Raw genomic sequence first — 18,470 nt, 5'->3', positions numbered from 1 at the left:
GGCAAAATAGTGGGTGTTGTTCTATCCCATTCTTGACCCAGCTAACATTTGCCTTGGAGAAGAGGTTACAAGCCTTGGCAAGCTACTGCATAAAACAGCTGTGCAACTTGAGAGTTTTTCTTATCTGCTTTAACTTCCAGATTCCACAGAGTTAATTGATAACATTTTCCTCACTTATGCGTAACTTCCCTGGAGCTGGGTTTTTATTCTGTGAACATTAACATTGTTTGTCTTGAAGTCATATCATTTGCACAGAATCTGAACGTATGGCTCTGCCATGAGGATCTGTAGACTTTCATGTATTATTTCTTAAACACTTCAACACATTGTAAAAGTGTAGGTATGCTTTTAGAGTTCAGTGTAATACCAAACATCTGTATTACATTGTACACCTTGTAGTAGCTTTCTTAATATTTTAGCAAGAACACAGTTATTTTAACCATATTTAATATATTTGGTTAATAAAACTGCTAGGGAGAAAAAGAATATGCTTACTAGGAAAAACGTCTATTGAGAAGCTTCGGTAAGCAGCGGAAGAAGTGTAAGGTCAAGCATTCATATACAGAATCTTAAAAAATTCTTAAAAATCTGGCATTAAAAAGTCTGTGGATGTACTTGTAGACATCTGGATAGAAAGTCAAAAAGAATTTGCTTAATGACTTGGAAAATGTCTCTAACTTTCAGCCTGTGGTGGCATGGATAATTTTATTGCCATAGATGTGGAATAAATTCAACTTTGTTAAAAATTGCAAAGGGTAGCTGTTTACTGTTCAGTACGACCAAACATTTTTATGTGGCTTAGGATAGAAGGGCCTGATGCTGCCCCAGCTGAAGTTATGAAAACCCCACCAGCTCAGTGGGAGTTATGTGGGCCTCCGTCTAGATCTAAGTGAACTATGCTCAAACACCAAAAGGAGAATCTATTATATCATCTGCTTTTGAAGATTAGTCAGGATCACCTGGGGGGACTTTAACTGCCCCATCTGTTCTTTATCTCTAAAGACAGTCATAATGTTTTTAAGAGGCATATAAAGGAGCATAGGATCATTTTATAGAAAAATAAACACTGAGACACAGTGATTTCTTGATTGCTATGTAAATTAGTGCCAATATCTTAATTGCCTCTTTAATGCTTTTTTAGCAAATGAGATTTCCTTCCGCAATGCAAAGCACTTCAAATATGTTTTTATTACCACCAGGAGTCTTTTTTTTTTTCATCTGCAGCCTTTTCAGTAATTAGCATGCTCTTTACAAATATACAACAAAATCCAGCTATGTTCTGACTTTTTTTTTTATTCTAGCCATTACCAAAAAACATGGTGTCAAGACTATGTGAGTCCAAAAAGGTGTGTGCTGCAGCTGATATGCAACTCCAGGTATGATCTTTGCATTCTAGTCTCTACTGTCTATCCAGACCTTACAGAACATATTTTTATTCTTATAATTTTATGAAATTTTTATTTTAATGTAGACACATTATCTAACTATATGCAAATTACTGAAAAATAAATTTATTTTTATATAAATTTTTATGTTTGTTTTTTGTGAACATGTTCTGTGCTGTCCGCTTAAAGCTAAATGTCTAAATATGTGGGAAAATATTGTGAAAACCACAGCTTTTGAAAATGGTTGGATGATCAGAATTCTGAAATGTGATTTAAGATTGAGTTCTTAAATTAAGAGAATCATTTAAGGAGAACTTGCAGTAGAGGAATTACTGCGTACCTTTGGATCATTAAAGTGTAGCAGGACTGAGAGGTGCGGGCCACCTTAGTAAAATCAAGCCAGCTCATTTATTTACTAGAATGTGTTTCGAGCTCCTTGTCTCCTGCAGCTCCAGTATGAAAGCGGCAGTTTGTTGCTGCCGTCAGAATTGGTGGCTGAGCTATAAGGCTGTAAGACTTCTTTCTCACAGTGTAAGGCGCAGTAGTTAAATTCATAAGCCTATGTGGGTAGATGTGATTGATAGTTATCACCATAAAAAAACTATCAGTGTTGCTTTTCTTCCAAGGAAGTAAAGGAAATTAGGGTTCTATCTAAAATGGATATTTGTTTTTTTCAGTCCTGCAACAGCAGTTCTCAGATGTGAATGGTAGCATTAGCAGCCAGCCAAGTGTTTTTTACAGTGAGAGTTTGGCTGCATGTAGTGTGCTGTAAGCTTCTGCTGTGTGAGTTTTGTGATTTTGCTTTCTTCTTTGTTTTACCTTAAGCCAGAAGCATACAATTTTTCTTTTTACAGTTGACCTACTGTTTAAGTGAGGTAACTCTGCTAGTACCTTAATAAAGGGTAGTCCTTATTTCTGAGATGTGGAAAGAAACGAATCTAAATTTTAGATCTTTGTAATTCTTCATGTTGAAAAGTGCCCAAATGATTGCAACCCTTTCTACAAACAGGAGTTGCACTGGTTAACTGAAGATGATTTAAAATGAAAACTTAAATATTTGCAGTTTGCTCTGTGCAGTTATTTATAGTGATTTAAAACTAATCAGAATACTGGAGTGTGGACCTGTAAACATATTTGTGTCAGTTACACTAATCAAAACCAGACTTAACACTGTTTTCAGTGTGTACAGATATTTTTCATTGATTTAACTTAGCGGATTTTTGAATTACGCTTTCAGTGCAGCGCTGGCTATCAGTGGCCAGTGTTGGCTATGCAGGTGTGAACAAGGAGGGTGCTACCTGTGGCTGTACCTCTGTGACATGAAAATAACTGCACCCTCTCTGCAGGTCTGGTTTTGAAATGCATGCTCCTGACTCTGAAAGGTTCTCATAAAGAGATAGCTGAGAATCCAGAAAGAATGTGTACAAGAGTATAATTAATTCATATAGGAGTTTTTTTTGGGAAAAACCAATTCTGGAATGAAATAAAATTTGTACTGAGAATGTGTAGTGGTGGACCTCTGTTCATGAAGTCCATTAACACAGAATTATTTGCTAATGTACAGACTGTAACCACCAAAGTGATGATCAAGTGCTTTTGCATGCACCCATTCTTTTCTGGTGTGTCCACAGCAGCTATATATAGATCTGACGTATTTCCTTACAAATTTTAATATGTATTTGCTATAATCTTGTCAAGGGCTGAGACTAAAAATTGACCGTGTGGGGGCTAAATGGGCTTGGAAACCAAGAATGCTTTAAGTCTCAGATATATTAACAAGTGACATGGCCTCCCTGTCCTGTGGCGGAGGAGATAGCGTGCTCCAGAAGTCAGTCAAGGAGGGGTTGTTGCGTTGGTCCCATGGGGTGGGCTGTGCAATCCTCCTGCTGCTGTTGCTGGCCCTAATTCTGTTCAACCAGTCTCGGCCCGTGCCAAATGACCGCAATGCCCCACTGAATAATATTGGTCATTTCCTACTTTCAGCACTATGTTGTTGGAGATTCCAAATGTGATACCCACAGCAGTATGCACTCATTTCAAAGAGAGAGACTGGCAGAGCCATTCTGTTTATTAATGCAGAAAAAATGTCCCAGAGAAGTTGACTCCATGGCAAATATAAAGTTGCTATCTTCCTTTGTAGAAATGTGTATTGTTACTCCTGCAGATTTAAAAGTATAATAATTAATTGAAGAAAAATATGTATTTCAATCTGCAGATACCGAAGTATAGAAGTACTACGAGTATATATACCTGGAAAAACTATGAATGATGACTCTGATACTTTTCCTTCAGAGTTTGCAAAGAGTATATTCTATATGCTAGATGCTATGTAAGCCATGTTTGACCTTTAAAAGAAAGAAAAATGCCTACAAGTTTTCCAGCAGTGGGGAAGATGCCTAAAGGTTCTTTTGCAGTCTGTTCAGAAAATAAGTCTATTGGCATGCGAAAAGAAGAAATGACGCTGGTTTTTCATCATAGCTATAATACCTCTGCATTTTCTTCCAGCTTATGTAATCAGTTACTCAAGAGGAAAGAGGAGAATCTATGCATCTTCTCATAAGGCTTTTGCCATACAAATGGAGTCCCGGAGTCTTTCAGTCAGTAGTAACTGCACTGGAAAATGCAGGACTGTTTACATACTAATGCTGTTAAGCAGACAGGGAGCTAGAAAGAACTGGAATCAAGTGAAACTCATAAATACCAATGTCAGTGCAAAACAGAGAGATAGCATGAAGATAGATAACTGTTTGATGGCCTTTTGTATTTTTAGGTCTTTTGGGAAATTTGTTTTACTGAAATTAGAAATCGTCTAGCTACTGTTTGATATTAAGTGTTAGCATGCTCCTCAGCAGTATAACCTAAAATTCTGTGGTCCTGGGCTGTGTCTTCCTTTCCCGTTTCAAAGGCCTGTGTAAACACACGGAACTGTGGTTTGTAGATAGGAATGCTTATGGCTATAAAGTTCAACCAAGTTTATTTTCAGGGATGGATTTTATTTTTTTTTAAACTATGCTGTCCAGGTGGCCTGGCTCATAGCTTTCTTCCCACGCTTTACATGTGCCAGGATCAGGGGAAAGCTTATAGCTGGCTTCAGTGACTCATTTCCCTATCACCATGTTCTTCAGGCAGTCTGTTTCACTGGCCTTCAGCTGACATTTCTCCGCTGCCTAGCTGTGAGTTGAGCTTTTGCTTCAGCTCCATGACCACAAGCTACTTGACTCCAAATTTTACTGCAGAGAAGGTCCACTGCAGTGCAGTCCGCTCCATTTTGTGAGGAACACTGAAGAGCAACTGTAAACAGGTCCTAACAAAACTGGGAGACAGAAAAAAGATAATTAAGGCTGGGTTGAAGCAGGATGCTGAAGTCTGTTGTCACATGCTGAAGTTCCTCATGTTTGGTTTGGTTTTTTTATTTTGAGAGGAGAGGGGAGTTGGTGTGAAATGACTCCTGCAGAGTCACAAATGCCTAGGGTGACAGGAGAAAGTGGGTCTTCTGGGACTGTTATTCAGATCTATTCATGGTACTTACTGTTGGTCGTATTCTCAGTCACCCTTGCTACCGTAAATGCTGTAGCTTTTGTTATGTTTTGTTGAAAAGTAAACTGGGATTCTAGAGACCAGCTCTGAGGCTGAAAAGTACAAGCAAAGGCATTGTGAAGCCTCTTTCACTTCTAAGATAAGAGAAAAAATATTGTATTTCTTACAATCTAGTATAGGTTTTTCTTTAGATTTTTAGTTTTTCGTACTACCAACGTAATGATGGAAATTTTAAAATACCCCTGCAAAGTTTGGTTTTAAAAAATAAAGTACTCATTACTGTTTGCCATTTGGTGCAGTGTCTTCATGTACTCAGAGTTATCCTCTGAACAGATATTTGCTGCCTGCTCTGGGTTTGTAGATGGGCGATGTTAAGTGCTTGCATCTTGTTCAATGTTGCTATCTGGGACATGAAACTGCAATGTCATTAAGGGCTGACTGTGCAAATTCACTGACCTCTTTTCTCCTTGTGAGGCACGTAGGAAGCAAGCAGGAAATTCAGGAGATAGCTCCTGCAAGTCATGGCTTCTTCACCCCTCTCCTTATAGCCCTGAGTTTCTCTTGAAAAAAAAATCAGTTTTCACATTAATCTGTTGTCAACAAACACTGTCAAAGGATTTGCCAAGATTCTGTAGGTTAGAAGACAGCTTACTCAAACAGAAGGAATATGGTCCTCTAGAAACAATCACAATTTTGGTGAAAGTATGTGTTGTATACAGCCCAAATAAAATAAATGCTGAATGCTGATAAATTGTTGAAGCGTTCAGAATGATTTTGTACCCAAATTCCGTAATAAAGGATCTTTTCACCGGTTGAGGGGATTATGTTATTTAGATCACATAAACCTTCCATTCTCCATGGGTGGACAATGCCTCCAAACAGCCTTTTCTCCATAATATTTCTGCATTTCATGGTTATAATTCCTAAAACAGTGTGTTTATCTCATTGGAAATGGTATTGCAGTGTCCCAGGGAGTGTGACAGGGCTTGAATCTCTAGCCAAATTATTTGCTTCATCCTTTGCACAAAAGCTTTTTGAGGTTCCCTACTGTCATTTTTTGTATTAAATATGCCTACCACAGGATGGCCTAACCTGAACTCTTTTGCCTAAATATCTGGATCCACCAAACTTCTCAAAAATACCTTGTGCTGCACAGCAGTGGGTGTCCTCTTCTGTCTTTCCTGCACTCCCACAGAACAGAAAATCTCCATAATAAAAAAAAAAAGGCTGCATTTTTTTCCATTGATGGCACACACTGAGCCTTGGCACTGTCTTCTGTCCATGCCTATTTCATGTTTGCTGTTGAAATGCCAGATGCTCTGCTTTGTTATCTTTGCTTGAGAAGTCTTTTTATTGGTGCTGCTTTCCTGATCTCCCAACACCTCAGTAATTTAGTCATGCCACTGTGGTCTGCTGCGGTTCGCAAGCGTCTGCACAAACACAGCCTATGAACCAGCCCTTACCTGTGGCAAAGTACCCTCCTGGTGCAGCGTCATCTTGGGCTAAGCCTACACCGCAGCAGTTTATTGCTTGGATTGTGCGCGCTAAAATAAAGGAAGCCTCTACCTTAGCACTGCGCTGTTGGAGTGCTCTAGCAGAAGCTCAGGGGCATCAGCAGCTCCGCGGGCAGCCTCTTACGTTCACTGGTGGGGCCGTAACGTGCCCCTGCAGGTGTGACGTTGTTTCATGGCTGCATGCACACTTCTTGGAATAGCTTATTTTGCTGTGTCCACTCAACTTTAAGTCTTTTTATCAAATCTATTTTAAAATACTTTTTTTTAAAAGGGGAGTCACTGGAGGGCTTTAGGGACAGGTCTTAATTTTATTTTAAAATGTAGGCGATTTAGTACTGCCAGTGTTCTCAGTGACCTAAACGTGGATTTATGATAGGTCATGATGGTGGTGGTTGGTGTACTGCAAAACCTGGTTTCTCTCCTCCTAAGTTATACTAAAAAGAGAAGATTTACGAAACTAAATATATTTAAACTCTTCCCTTTTTGTATTCTCTCTCTCTCCCATTCTTCTCTATTTGTCTTTTTTGGTTGTCAAATGCCAATGCCATGTGCCAAAGACAAACGCATTTTATCTCTTCAGGTATTTTATGCTGCCTTGGACCAAATCTACCACGGGAAACATCCTCTAAAAAAGTCAACCACAGAAATTTTAAAGGAAACACAGGAGAAAGTTTATGGATTGCCATATGTACCTAATACAGTGAGTAGAAGCATACTGACTGTATATGCTACGCCTTTTCTTTAATAACATATTGATACCGCTACCTCTCTGCCCCTTGCCCTGCACACTCATGTGCTTATTGTTCTATTGTTATGTTGAAAGAGTTTTCTTTGTTGCGGCTACTTTATCCAGAGAGTAGAGTGTTGGAAATTTTCAGCTAAAAATCAAAATTTAATTAATGTACCTGTTTTTGTACAGGTGTAGTCTCGTCATGCTGAACTTGTTACTTTTTCTTTTATTTTCTTTTTAAGGAAGACAGTGGAAACAATACATTGGAAAGAGGGTTTATTCTAGCTTTGCAAAGGACTGTTTGTAAAGGCAACAAATCACTGTGCTGCCGTGTTGGTCTTTGTATACTGTCATTATCAGTGTGTGAGAGCAAGTCAGTGTGAAGTAGGACTTGGAAGTGAGTTTTTCTCACTGCACTGCTGTGACCTTTGGCACATCACTTATTTACCCTTTCATGTGGTATCCAGAAGTGTTACGGCCTGGAGAGTTCTACTGAACTATGTGATTTTGATCTTCATCATGACTAACCATGCATTTGTTCTGTACTTCTTGTGACATCCGACGGTGCAGTTTGCATAGATAATAGTCACGGGGCTTCCGGGGCTGTCTGGAGCTGAATCCCTAGCTGGAGCACGGCCCAAATCTCTGTTCGACAATTTGGTCAAAATACCCAGATCCTTTCTCTGCTTTTTGCTTCTCGGGAAATGTACTTCTCATCTTAGCAAAAGTGTGACTTTCGTTCTCTGAGAAGGGTATTAGGAGGTCCGTGCTTCCCTTTCTTCATCGAAACCGCATTGCTGCTGCTGGCTTGGCAAAGCCAGAGACGTGGAAGCAAGAGTACGATGTCTGACTTCTTGGCAATTTTTGAAGTGTTGTTTCATACCGTTCCTCTGCAGGTGTTAGTTATCCAGTGAACAGAACAGTTCCCTGCTTTGAAAGTTAGCCTGTGTTTTTTGTTTCATTTAAAATATTTTTTATTTAGCTGTTACCTTCTGAAGAGTGTAACATCTTGTAATGAACATACCCTCAATATGAAGAGAGACAGCAAGTTTTGGCCTGGAACTTTATCCCAGCAAAACATACTGCCAACTTTTGAATTGTCAGAAAGTCCATGTTTACATTAATTGAGTGTAGAATTAGTGTGTCTAGTCAAGAACTGTAATACAATTTGAATTTCAGTAAAACAGTGAAAAACTACATTAGAAGAACATTGGTGCTCTATAGAGTAATGAATGTCTGTAATTTGGCTTGCTGTCCTTTGCTGCTCTTGCTTCCGAATTTAAGATATGTTTTCAGTTTAATTTTTAGTCCAGATAAAAGAATAAATGTCTTGAAAGTAGAAGGTTTTTAATGAAGAGACTATATTCCTTCTTTTCATTTAATTTCAGAGCTAGACATTGAAATATAGTAAGAAAGACCAACTTTTATTTTCATCTGTCATTTGGCTAGGCACATATATGGCTGGTAGAGAAAACATTTTGATTATTTGAATTTTATCTGTTCTCTATGGGTTTGGATTCCGCTATGAATTGCTAAGTCAGGCTTGTGTATCTTAAGTTAGTGGTGTTGGGTAAAAGTAAATCTTTCTTAGTGAAGATCTTAACTGCATTAATGTGATTTTTCTGTAGTAGCGTTGTCTGTCAGGGCTGCACGAGCGTCCATTGTTGTCTCCTCCTGGTAAACCTGAATTCCCTCTTACTGCTCTTGACAGGCAGTAAATATCTTCTGAATGTACTTGGGCTTCAATCTCATTGTGTAGACTCATTTTCTGAAACAGAGCTACAGCAGATGTCTTCAGTAGATGAATTTCTGTCTTTCTGAAGCACAGCTTAGATTATAGGACAACTTGTACGCAACTTTTTGTTACAGTCCTTTCAAGATGAGGCACGTAAATTACACCTAATAAGTAAATGCTATGTGGTGATACCCATTTTAAGGTAAACGAAAGCAGCATCCTCAGCAAATACTGTGTCTTGTGTGCCAACAGTAGGAGGGACAGTGGGAAGACAATGCTGTCGAAGTCTGTATTTGCCGTTCCAATAGGTTTTACAGGCATTGGGGCAGATGGCACTGTGTGCAGTAGTATTTACGTTGGCTGCGTTGACAGAGACAGTGGCAGAAGCTGGTGCCACGTGCGAGGCAGAAGGGAAGAGCGGAGCAGACTGTAGACAGATGAAAGCACGGAGAAACAGCACTCCATGAGACTCTGTTTTCCTGAAGAATGCAAATCTCAATTTCTGGCTGGCCATTGCTTATCTGTTCAAAAGTACACAGGGTTTGTGCTGGCTCTTGGAGGATGAAATTCCACTGGGATTTCTTTGCTCTGTTACTGAATCCAGAAGCTGACGACTGCCAGGCAGGGGACAAGGAAATGTATCTGCCTGTTTTTATAGTGTCTGGCAGTTTTGTTGCCAGAGGAGATTTGTGTTACTGAGTTTGGAAAATGAATAGAAATTTTGTGCAGGCTGGATTCTTGAGTCCTTGTGATGCCTGTAAAAGGCAATCAGTCTTCTTTTTGACTCTTCTAAGGAAGCGAGATAAACCAGATAATAACGGCCACACATTTTCCTGCCATTTCTTCCTGAATGTACTTGGTATCAAAGTCTGTGCACTGTGGGCAATTCAGTACTCTGCTTTTGTTCCAAACTTTTCTTCAGATCGTAGCTAATTTCGCATCTCTTGTGAAGACAGTTTCCATTTACTATGGCCTGCCTTGCAATTGGTAACACTGTGTGCTTTTAGAATATCTCCCTGTGTCACTGCTACCTTTGTCTCCGGGATGCCCAGAGAGACTTTTAAAAAAGTATCAGGTGACCCTTTGATCAACCTGAAACATGATCAAAGTTTCTCCCCGTGATCTGTTGCCTGTCCCCCAAGTTCAGACTCGAAAACTGCTTTCCTGTGAGAGAGTCATCAAAACTTAATGATATGCCACTGTTCATCCTGCGCCAAGCATAGTAATTCCCATCTCCTGCTGTGGGTTTCAGTTCAATATCGTAACAAAAAATGAGACATGGGACAAACAGGATCTGCAATGATAGTGGAGACTGCAGCTTCCTGCAGTTACAGGAAAGAGCTCCCAATAATGAAGTGGTTTTACAATAAACACCAGCTGCCCAAATCATCATACCTGAAATTTTTTTTTGTGAAATACTGAATCAGTTTGAATCATTCATTCTTATCTTCAAAAAATTATTAGGCACTTACATATTAATTGTCTGTCCGTCATAGTAACCTTTTGTTATTCTAATCTGGAAGTTTGGTGGGAGGTGCCGGTTTGACTTGTGACTGTGAGGAAAAATGGTTTTGAAGAGTGAGGCACAGTGAATCTGGGTTCTTTTTTAGAGCACTACCAAATAGTCCCTTTTGCTTTTTTTGAAATTACGTAGCCTTCTGGTAAGCTTTTCTTCCTGAAACAGAAGAATTACTTCTGCAGTGTTGGAATTAACCCCCACACATCATTATAATTGCATTTGATGGGAGGGAACGTGTTGGTGTGCAATGTAGGGAGCCTTCTGATAATTTTTGGAACACTGTATAACTTGCTGTATACCTTTTTGATCTAGCATATTAAGTACGTATTAGCTTGGAAGGGCCACCTCTACTGGTGGCCTAAAATTTACATCAAGTTACAAGTTTAATTACGCTTATATAGTTTTGTCCAAAGTGCAGGTTTCTTTGGCAGCATGAGAACTTAATGGCCTAGGGTTGCTAGTGATTGGAAAGATGAAAACACCTGTGAGACCAAATACGTTAGCCCGCCAAGTTTGCCAGCAGAAAACAAGGCAGGTATTGTTACAGATACCCTAGAGGGAAGAAGTGTGTGGAAAATGGTGTATCACCAATGTGGTTGTTAGTCTTTCTTCTTCCTGCAGCTGGGGGAACTCTGCCCAGACAGGGATCCTGACCTTGGAAGGCTCCACCTAGGTCCTTGTCTTAACTTGCTGGGATTGTATCTATCATGTTCCTGACAAAGGAAGGCAATGGATGAGATGCAACCTAATGTTTGGAGTGCTTGCTCAGGGAGGCTGTCAGGCACTACAGGAAGATGTGGCTTGCCATGGGTGCTGAGAACACAACTATTTCATTAACAGGGCACATATAAAGGCATCTGGGAGACTGGTCAGCTCAACTCCAGACAGAATTAGCTTCTCTGCAGAGAGAAAATAGTTTCTGCATCACACGTTGTCACCATGTGCCCAAGCCCCCTTTTTGTTTACTTGAAGAACACCTGAGAGCAAAACAGCAGCTGTATGCCTCTTTTTCCTTCTTAGGAGCCTTTTCTTAGGAGTTTGAAGGTGACCTGACCTCATGCTTAGTTGCGCTAGGTAAGCCAGAGGCTACAAATGGAGACGATGTGGTTTCTGAAGTTTTGCGTCGCAGTCTGGTACTGATCGTGGTTGCTGTCAGTAGTGGTGCCGCGGTGAAGAGCAGAGTATTGTCTTTCACAAGCCTATTCCTCAGCCTACTGAGGGCTGGCTGGCAGTTTGAATGAAGTATCTTGTTATTGAATCTGCCATCTCTGTCGTTGTGGCATCTGCTTTCTTGTGATTTCTTGTTAGGTCTTTGGAGTGGCTACTAATGTGTAGTTAGAACTCCGGTCCTGTATAACATTTCATGTGAATATCAGTAACACCATATAAAAAGAATAAATAGCCAGACTGAGCAAGCGATGAGTCAGCTCTCTTAAAATAAATAAGCGATAACCCTTAACCTCTGAAGGTAAAAGTGGTTTTGAATTCTGAAAACCTTACTCAAGTGGTGAACATAAATCTTGAAATTATTGGTAAGCAAAGTTAAGTAGCGACTGCCTATTAAATTTAAACTGTGATTTCACTTCATACTTATTTTATCTAAAATCTTCCCAAATTTGTCTTAGATTTATTCAGTTAAACTAATGTAACCTTAGAACCTAAGCAAAACTGAAAGCTAGGTTAAAGGAAATGAACAAGAACAGCTAAAAGTAGAATTGGCGCTGCTGGCAAAGGGCTTTTAAATGACTAATACTGGGTTGAGGATGAGGGAATAGAATTTATGGTGCTAATCAGTAAGATGCTGAAAAGAACTGAGTGGGAGAAAAAGCCTGTGCATTTGAATGTGTGAGAAAAGGTGGTTATTAGAAAAGTAGAAGCCATATGAAAGTGTGAAAAGCAGAAGACAGAATAAGGTCCAATGACCCAAGGGTAGAATTGTGGAAGTTTCGAGCAGCTTAAAAAACAAAAACATCAATAATTATTAAAACCAATGCATCAGAAAGAGGAAGGCTGCCAGATATTTGCTGGAACCAGAAAATAGCTAAGTATGATGATTCAGAAGACCTCATGCAGTTATCGGAGAGACTGAACCAAAGACAACCTATCCTGATGCAAAAAAGATTTGATAATAAGGCACCAGGCCCTTTAGAGACCTTATTAAGATCGTAAAAAGTAGAAATCATTATATAACTAGAGGTAATTACTAAAAGAATACAAGAATTCAGAACAAAAAAAGGCTAGGAATGCTGAGTTGCAAAATGCAAGTAGTGAAGGTAATGAAGTTTCATAACTGCTGACGAAATAAGAGGAAAGCTGGGGAGAGGACAACAACAAATGTCAGAGAAAGTATAAATATTCCCTGCCTCTGCTTCAACATTTTTTAAAAAACAAGTGAATTTTGATAAGGTAAATAATGCATGTAATTTTTGAGATGGATAGAAATACAGCTGAGCTTAAGGAATGAAAGAGGGAGAATAGTTAGTTTAGATGTAGTCAGGTTGTCAGAATACTTAAGTTTGTCAAAGCAGTCACTGACCTGGAGGAATTATCACTCACAAACTCAGGAAAAGGTGGTAGTGCTATTAAGATAGCTACTCTTATGAAGGGACGAGAACTTGGGAACTGTAGACTAATCATTCAGACTTTGTCACTTAAGAAGTAGTAGAAACAATTAATTAATAAGCAGCTCATAAGTACCTTGAGAACAATCAAATGAACAAATTAACCATGGTTTTTGTAAGAACCATCTGAGATGGAAAAAAATCCACTTTCCTCCTTGAGAAATTGATTGACTTCGGGAATAGCAAGGAAGTGGTTGACAGCATACGTCTAGACTTAGCAAGCTTTCTGACACTTGCAAATCGTAATTCTACAAGCAAACTGTGGAGTTATGGCTGAGGCAACATGTAGAAAATATGCTGATGGAGCAGGTGAAAGCTTAGTTTCAAGCTGGGACATTTTAAGTGGAAGTCACCAGGGGTCTGTCCAGGAATTACTGTGGTTCTCTGTTTTTGTTAATGATTTAGATGAGAATTTATTTATAATATTTATAGAAGATCCTTCGGCTGACAAAGATTGCAGAAATCATGTAAAGTAGAATTTAAATGATCCAGAGAATTTGGATCCAAAGCATTAGGAGAGCAATTAAATACGTAAGTATTTAAAGAACAAGAAATGTCAAAAGAGCGTGCTTTTATTCATAGGATACTGTTAAAGAAAATCGTATCTCTTTTTTTAATATGTTTTAGTATTTGCTGTTGGGCATTTAACAGTGGGGTAGTGTTGTGTCCTGTAGTAGGTGTCTACCTCTTAGAAAGATGTAGAGAAACTGAAAGAAATACAAAGTGGTTTTGGAAAGATAATAGGTTTGGAAACATGACCTGTGAGGAAAGTTGAGGAAAAGGAGTTTATTTGGCTGGCAAAGAGAAAATCATGCGGGCATACGTAAGTATGTATGTTCTGGTATGGAAAACCTTTATGAAAGAAAATGTAATTGGAATTGAGACCATGATCATTTGTTTCTTCTGAGTGAGTAGACAGTAGGAGGAGAAAAAATAACTTACAGCAAATGTGATTTTGGTTAGTGCCTAATTTTTTAAACTCATCTGAATGTTTTCCCTTGTTTGTTGAAGAGGGAAGCAGACACCCAGTAGGTCTAGGATCTCCCTTATAGGGAGTTTTAAATAAACCACTGTTGTAGATCACAAAGAAATAAATGTCATAGTAGAGGCAGAGAGCCTTCACAGAAGATTGCTTTTCCACTTTCTCTCTCTCTCCAGTTAGTTGGAGTGGCACTGATGTTGCTCATGTTCCACTTTTTGGAGTGTTTTGAAGAGAGATGAAGTCATATGTCATTACTCAACCTCTTGAAGTTTGTGTAACCCCTTCAAAATAGTTTTTTACCTTCCCATGTTAGAAACCAAAGTTGTTTACACAAAGTGCAAATCCCTGGGTTAGTTTTCATATGAGCCTTCTTAAAAGTATACTATAAAATCAAGTTGAAGAGTTTGGGTCTGAGGAGAAGATTAATAAGAGAGTTCACAGTGACCTCTGGGGAAGTGATAGTTCTATAAATAATTAATAGCTAAAAGCCATTTCAAAAAGATTGGTGCCCTGCTGAGGTCAGTATTAAAGTAGGCGCTGGGACTTTCAAAAGCCCTTAAAGTCACCCTTCAAGGTTTGTTTAGGTTTCTGTCTTTCTGGAGTTGACTTCATTTTATGATAAAGAAACTGCTGATAGCAAATATTGTGAAGATTTATTTTCCAGTTGTAATATGACACTATTCACTAGGCAACTATCTACAGCAGCAGAGTGTTTACAGATATCACGAGATATGAAGCACTTTTAAGGAAATGCTTTTGGCAAGTGTTAGCGCCATGAAACTCAAACATACTTTAGTGATAGCATTTACGTGTAGCAAAGCATTTTAAGGAACAGTGCAGGAAGTAGTCGCATACATCTCTTGGTAACTTTTGAAATAGCTATATGTGCTTTAGATATATGTTTTATATATATATGTATGAAAATGCAGATTGCTTTGTTTAGTTTTAGTTTTACATATTTCTGTTCTCACATCTCACATTTCCTTTTTTTTTTTTTTTTCCCCAGGATTGCAGTACTGGAGCTATACTTGATAGTGATACATATAACTGAATATATCATGGCCGTAAATACAGACTAGAGGGTCTGAAATGAAATGCTTTTCAAAAGTAGTGGGATATTGTCCTTTCTGTGAAAAGCTTGCAGTCAAAACAGAAAAGAAAGAGAGAGGGGAAGTATTATCGCCGTTGCTTAACAGGAGGTGGCATTTACACTGAGAGGGGAAAAAAAAGTAGTTTCTTCAAGTTCGTACCGCAGTTTGTGGCAGATTCAGGATTAGGGTTAGGATCATGATCCCCTAAATCCCTGTCTGGAATGGCTCTGTCAAAAGATAGTAAATAAGTAGTACTGTAAAATAGTAGCTATTTCATCTTCCAGTGTAGGTACAGATAATTTACATGATTAAGTTGTACTGGCAAAGATATTTTGCAGATAATATGTTGCTTAAGATGTTTCTGATTTTTTGTGAGAGCTTATCTTAAGCAGCATTTATGATGTTTGTTTTAAAAGAATAGGTCAGTACTTAAAATGAGGTTTAATTGGTAAAGTAGAATAAAAACCTTGAGCTTCAGTGTAAGTCTGTAACCAGAGGAAACCATGATGGTCTGATTCTAGTTATCTTGGGCTTATGAATCTTTAAAGCTTAGGCAGTAACAGAAATTATTACTTGGTAATACAATGGCGGGTGCGTGTTGCGTGTGTGTGTGTATCATAGAATCACAGAATGGTAGGGGTTGGAAGGGACCTCTGTGGATCATCCAGTCCAACCCCCCCTGCCGAAGCAGGGTCACCTACAGCAGGCTGCACAGGACCTTGTCCAGGCGGGTCTTGAATATCTCCAGAGAAGGAGACTCCACAACCTCCCTGGGCAGCCTGTTCCAGTGCTCCGTCACCCTCAGAGGGAAGAAGTTCTTCCTCATGTTCAGACGGAACTTCCTATGCTTCAGTTTGTGCCCGTTGCCCCTTGTCCTGTCACTGGGCACCACTGAAAAGAGCTTGGCCCCATCCTCTTGACACCCACCCTTAAGATAGATATAAGCATTTGTAAGGTCCCCTCTCAGCCTTCTCTTCTTCAGGCTGAACAAGCCCAGCTCCCTCAGCCTCTCCTCATAGGGGAGATGCTCCAGTCCCCTCATCATCCTCATAGCCCTCCGCTGGACTCTTTCCAGTAGATCTTCATCTTTCTTGAACTGAGGAGCCCAGAACTGGACACAGTACTCCAGATGGGGCCTCACTAGGGCAGAGCAGAGGGGAAGGAGAACCTCCCTCGACCTGCTGGCCACACTCCTAATGCATCCCAGGATCCCATTGGCTTTGTTGGCAAACTGGGCACACTGCTGGCTCATGGTCAACTTATCATCCACCAGCACTCTCAGGTCCCTCTCCACAGAGCGGCTCTCCAGCAGGTCCGCCCCAAGCCTGTACTGGTTGTTCCTCCCCAGATGCAGGACCCTACACTTGCCCTTGTTGAACTTCATCAGGTTCCTCTCTGCCCAACTCTCCAGTCTGTCCAGGTCTCGCTGAATGGCAGCACAGCCTTCCAGTGTATATATATATGTGTGTGTGTGGAGTTATCTGTTACAGCATGAAGGAGTTGTTTGGAAATTGTCTGATTGCATATTGATTATATTTTACTTTAAAGACTAGTTATAATGTTTACAAGTAACACTGTCTCTCAACTTCTCCAAACAAGGTCAGTCAAAGGACACAATATAGAATCAATTTTCGTATCTCTGTGTCTTTTAATCCAAATTTTAAGGATTGTGGAGCAATGCAGATCATACATACAGCTTTTTGATGTCAGTATTTTGTGTTATCTCCCGTATACCCCTTCCCCCAGTCCCTTTGTGGGGAGGAGAGGAGAGGGTGGAGAGTAAATAGCTTTAAATGATTTTGCTGTAAGCTGCTCAAGTACATTAATAGTTTACAAATAAAAATGAAATATTTTTCTTTAAGTAATTCAAAGGCCATATGGTACATATATAGAATCACCTAAGTGGTTAATTGCATGTTAAATTCCTTTCCTCTTCCCTAGTGTAAACAACTGCAAAAATATTTACATTCCCTGCCTTGCTAGATTTATTTATCATTTTATAATAAAAACAGAGAAGTGTTATAAATTGAAATCTTAATTTCTTGCTTGACTCACTTTCCAAAATGTCAGCGATGTCTCTTGGTTGGTTTACTTTGTGTGCTCTCCCACTCCTAACACAGAAATGCACGACACTGAAAAACTGAAGAGTATTAACGTTAAGCAAGTTAGGGGCGCAGTGCAAAGATGTGGTTTCTTGAAATTAGCTTTCTGTTATTCTAAACAAGATTAGAAACTGCAGCAAAGGAAGTGGCTTTAAAGCTCTTTACTGGATGTTTTTATTATTGTGAAACTCCAGAATGACGATGATGTAATTCTATAAATCTTGGAGGGGCTCAGGCCAAAAATGCAGAAAGTTGACCGAGCAAGCCGCTGCATACCTATGGAGAGAGTTGTTTCTACCAGTCAGTGAGTGCTCTAGCTTTTCCTCACAGGTAGTTACTGGCACAAACAGTTTGCAAACTCTGCACTCCGAAACTCATTAAACTGTTTCTTCAAGTGAGAATGAATTGAGGACGTCTTCAAAGCATGCTGTGAGCTTATGTAACAAACTAATGCAATAAGGAAAAAAATCCAGTGATTTGTTTCAGAACAGAAGAGTGAATTCGTTAAGCTGCAAAGCGTATGTGAAAATCCTCTTCTTGTTTCATAAAGTAAATGAGTAGTTTAAACAGAAAAGTGAGAGAAGAAATTCTGCTGTGTAATAATTTGGCCTCCCTAAGCGCAGCCGGCTGCAGATCTTGAGCTTCGGAGCCTGGCAGCCACAGCCCGGGCTTCTGCTGGCAGTGCTGGGCTGCTCGCTCCCATTGCTGTGCGGGGGCAAGGAGAAAAGAGGAGCCTCGGTGAGCCCTCTCAGCTCGTCTGCCTGCAGGCTCAGGTCTACTGGGAAAGGGACCATAGAAGAGATTCAGAGAAGGGCGTTTAGTTCAAGTAGATTAGCACACTGACTCTGGGAGTCGCTGTAATGAGTGAATGAGACTGAAATTCTCTGCACGTGATGACTGGATGTTGTTGCAGTTCTGTGCTGTGAAATCTCGTGAGCATCTTCCTTGAATTTTGAGAAAAGTAATTTTGAATTTCCATCTGGGACAGAATATGGCTGTGAAGAAGATGAAAATGCGAAGTGCAGTCAGAGGAAGGAAGTGAGACCAGATCTCCTGGTTGTCATGTAATACAAATTTTTCTTTTGCTAAAAGCACTTTTTGCTTCTGGTATTTTAAAATGATGCCTGTGTGTCTACTACATCAGAAAGGGAACCTTGCTAAGCTAAGTGTGAAGCATCCCTCCAATCTGCATCCCACAATAAATTTACCATTTTTCTCTGCTGAAAAGTGGCCTCATGGTTCTTGACCTATGAC

At 39.6% G+C, this 18,470-nt stretch overlaps 1 protein-coding gene across 1 annotated transcript in view; it reads left to right on the top strand.

Moving 5' to 3' along the window:
- Positions 1-18,470, top strand: part of MIPEP (mitochondrial intermediate peptidase) — an 82,206-nt gene that overhangs the window by 49,560 nt on the left and 14,176 nt on the right. The window contains exons 15-16 of the mRNA XM_075419367.1: positions 1,302-1,376; positions 7,017-7,136. Coding sequence (XP_075275482.1) covers positions 1,302-1,376; positions 7,017-7,136 — 195 coding nt within the window. The remainder of the gene's footprint in view (positions 1-1,301; positions 1,377-7,016; positions 7,137-18,470) is intronic.

Source organism: Opisthocomus hoazin, chromosome 1 (genome assembly GCF_030867145.1).
Source record: "Opisthocomus hoazin isolate bOpiHoa1 chromosome 1, bOpiHoa1.hap1, whole genome shotgun sequence".
Taxonomy (NCBI): Eukaryota; Metazoa; Chordata; class Aves; order Opisthocomiformes; family Opisthocomidae; genus Opisthocomus; species Opisthocomus hoazin.
Note: the sequence above shows the minus strand (reverse complement) of the source record. Positions and strands in the feature narration are given on the sequence as shown.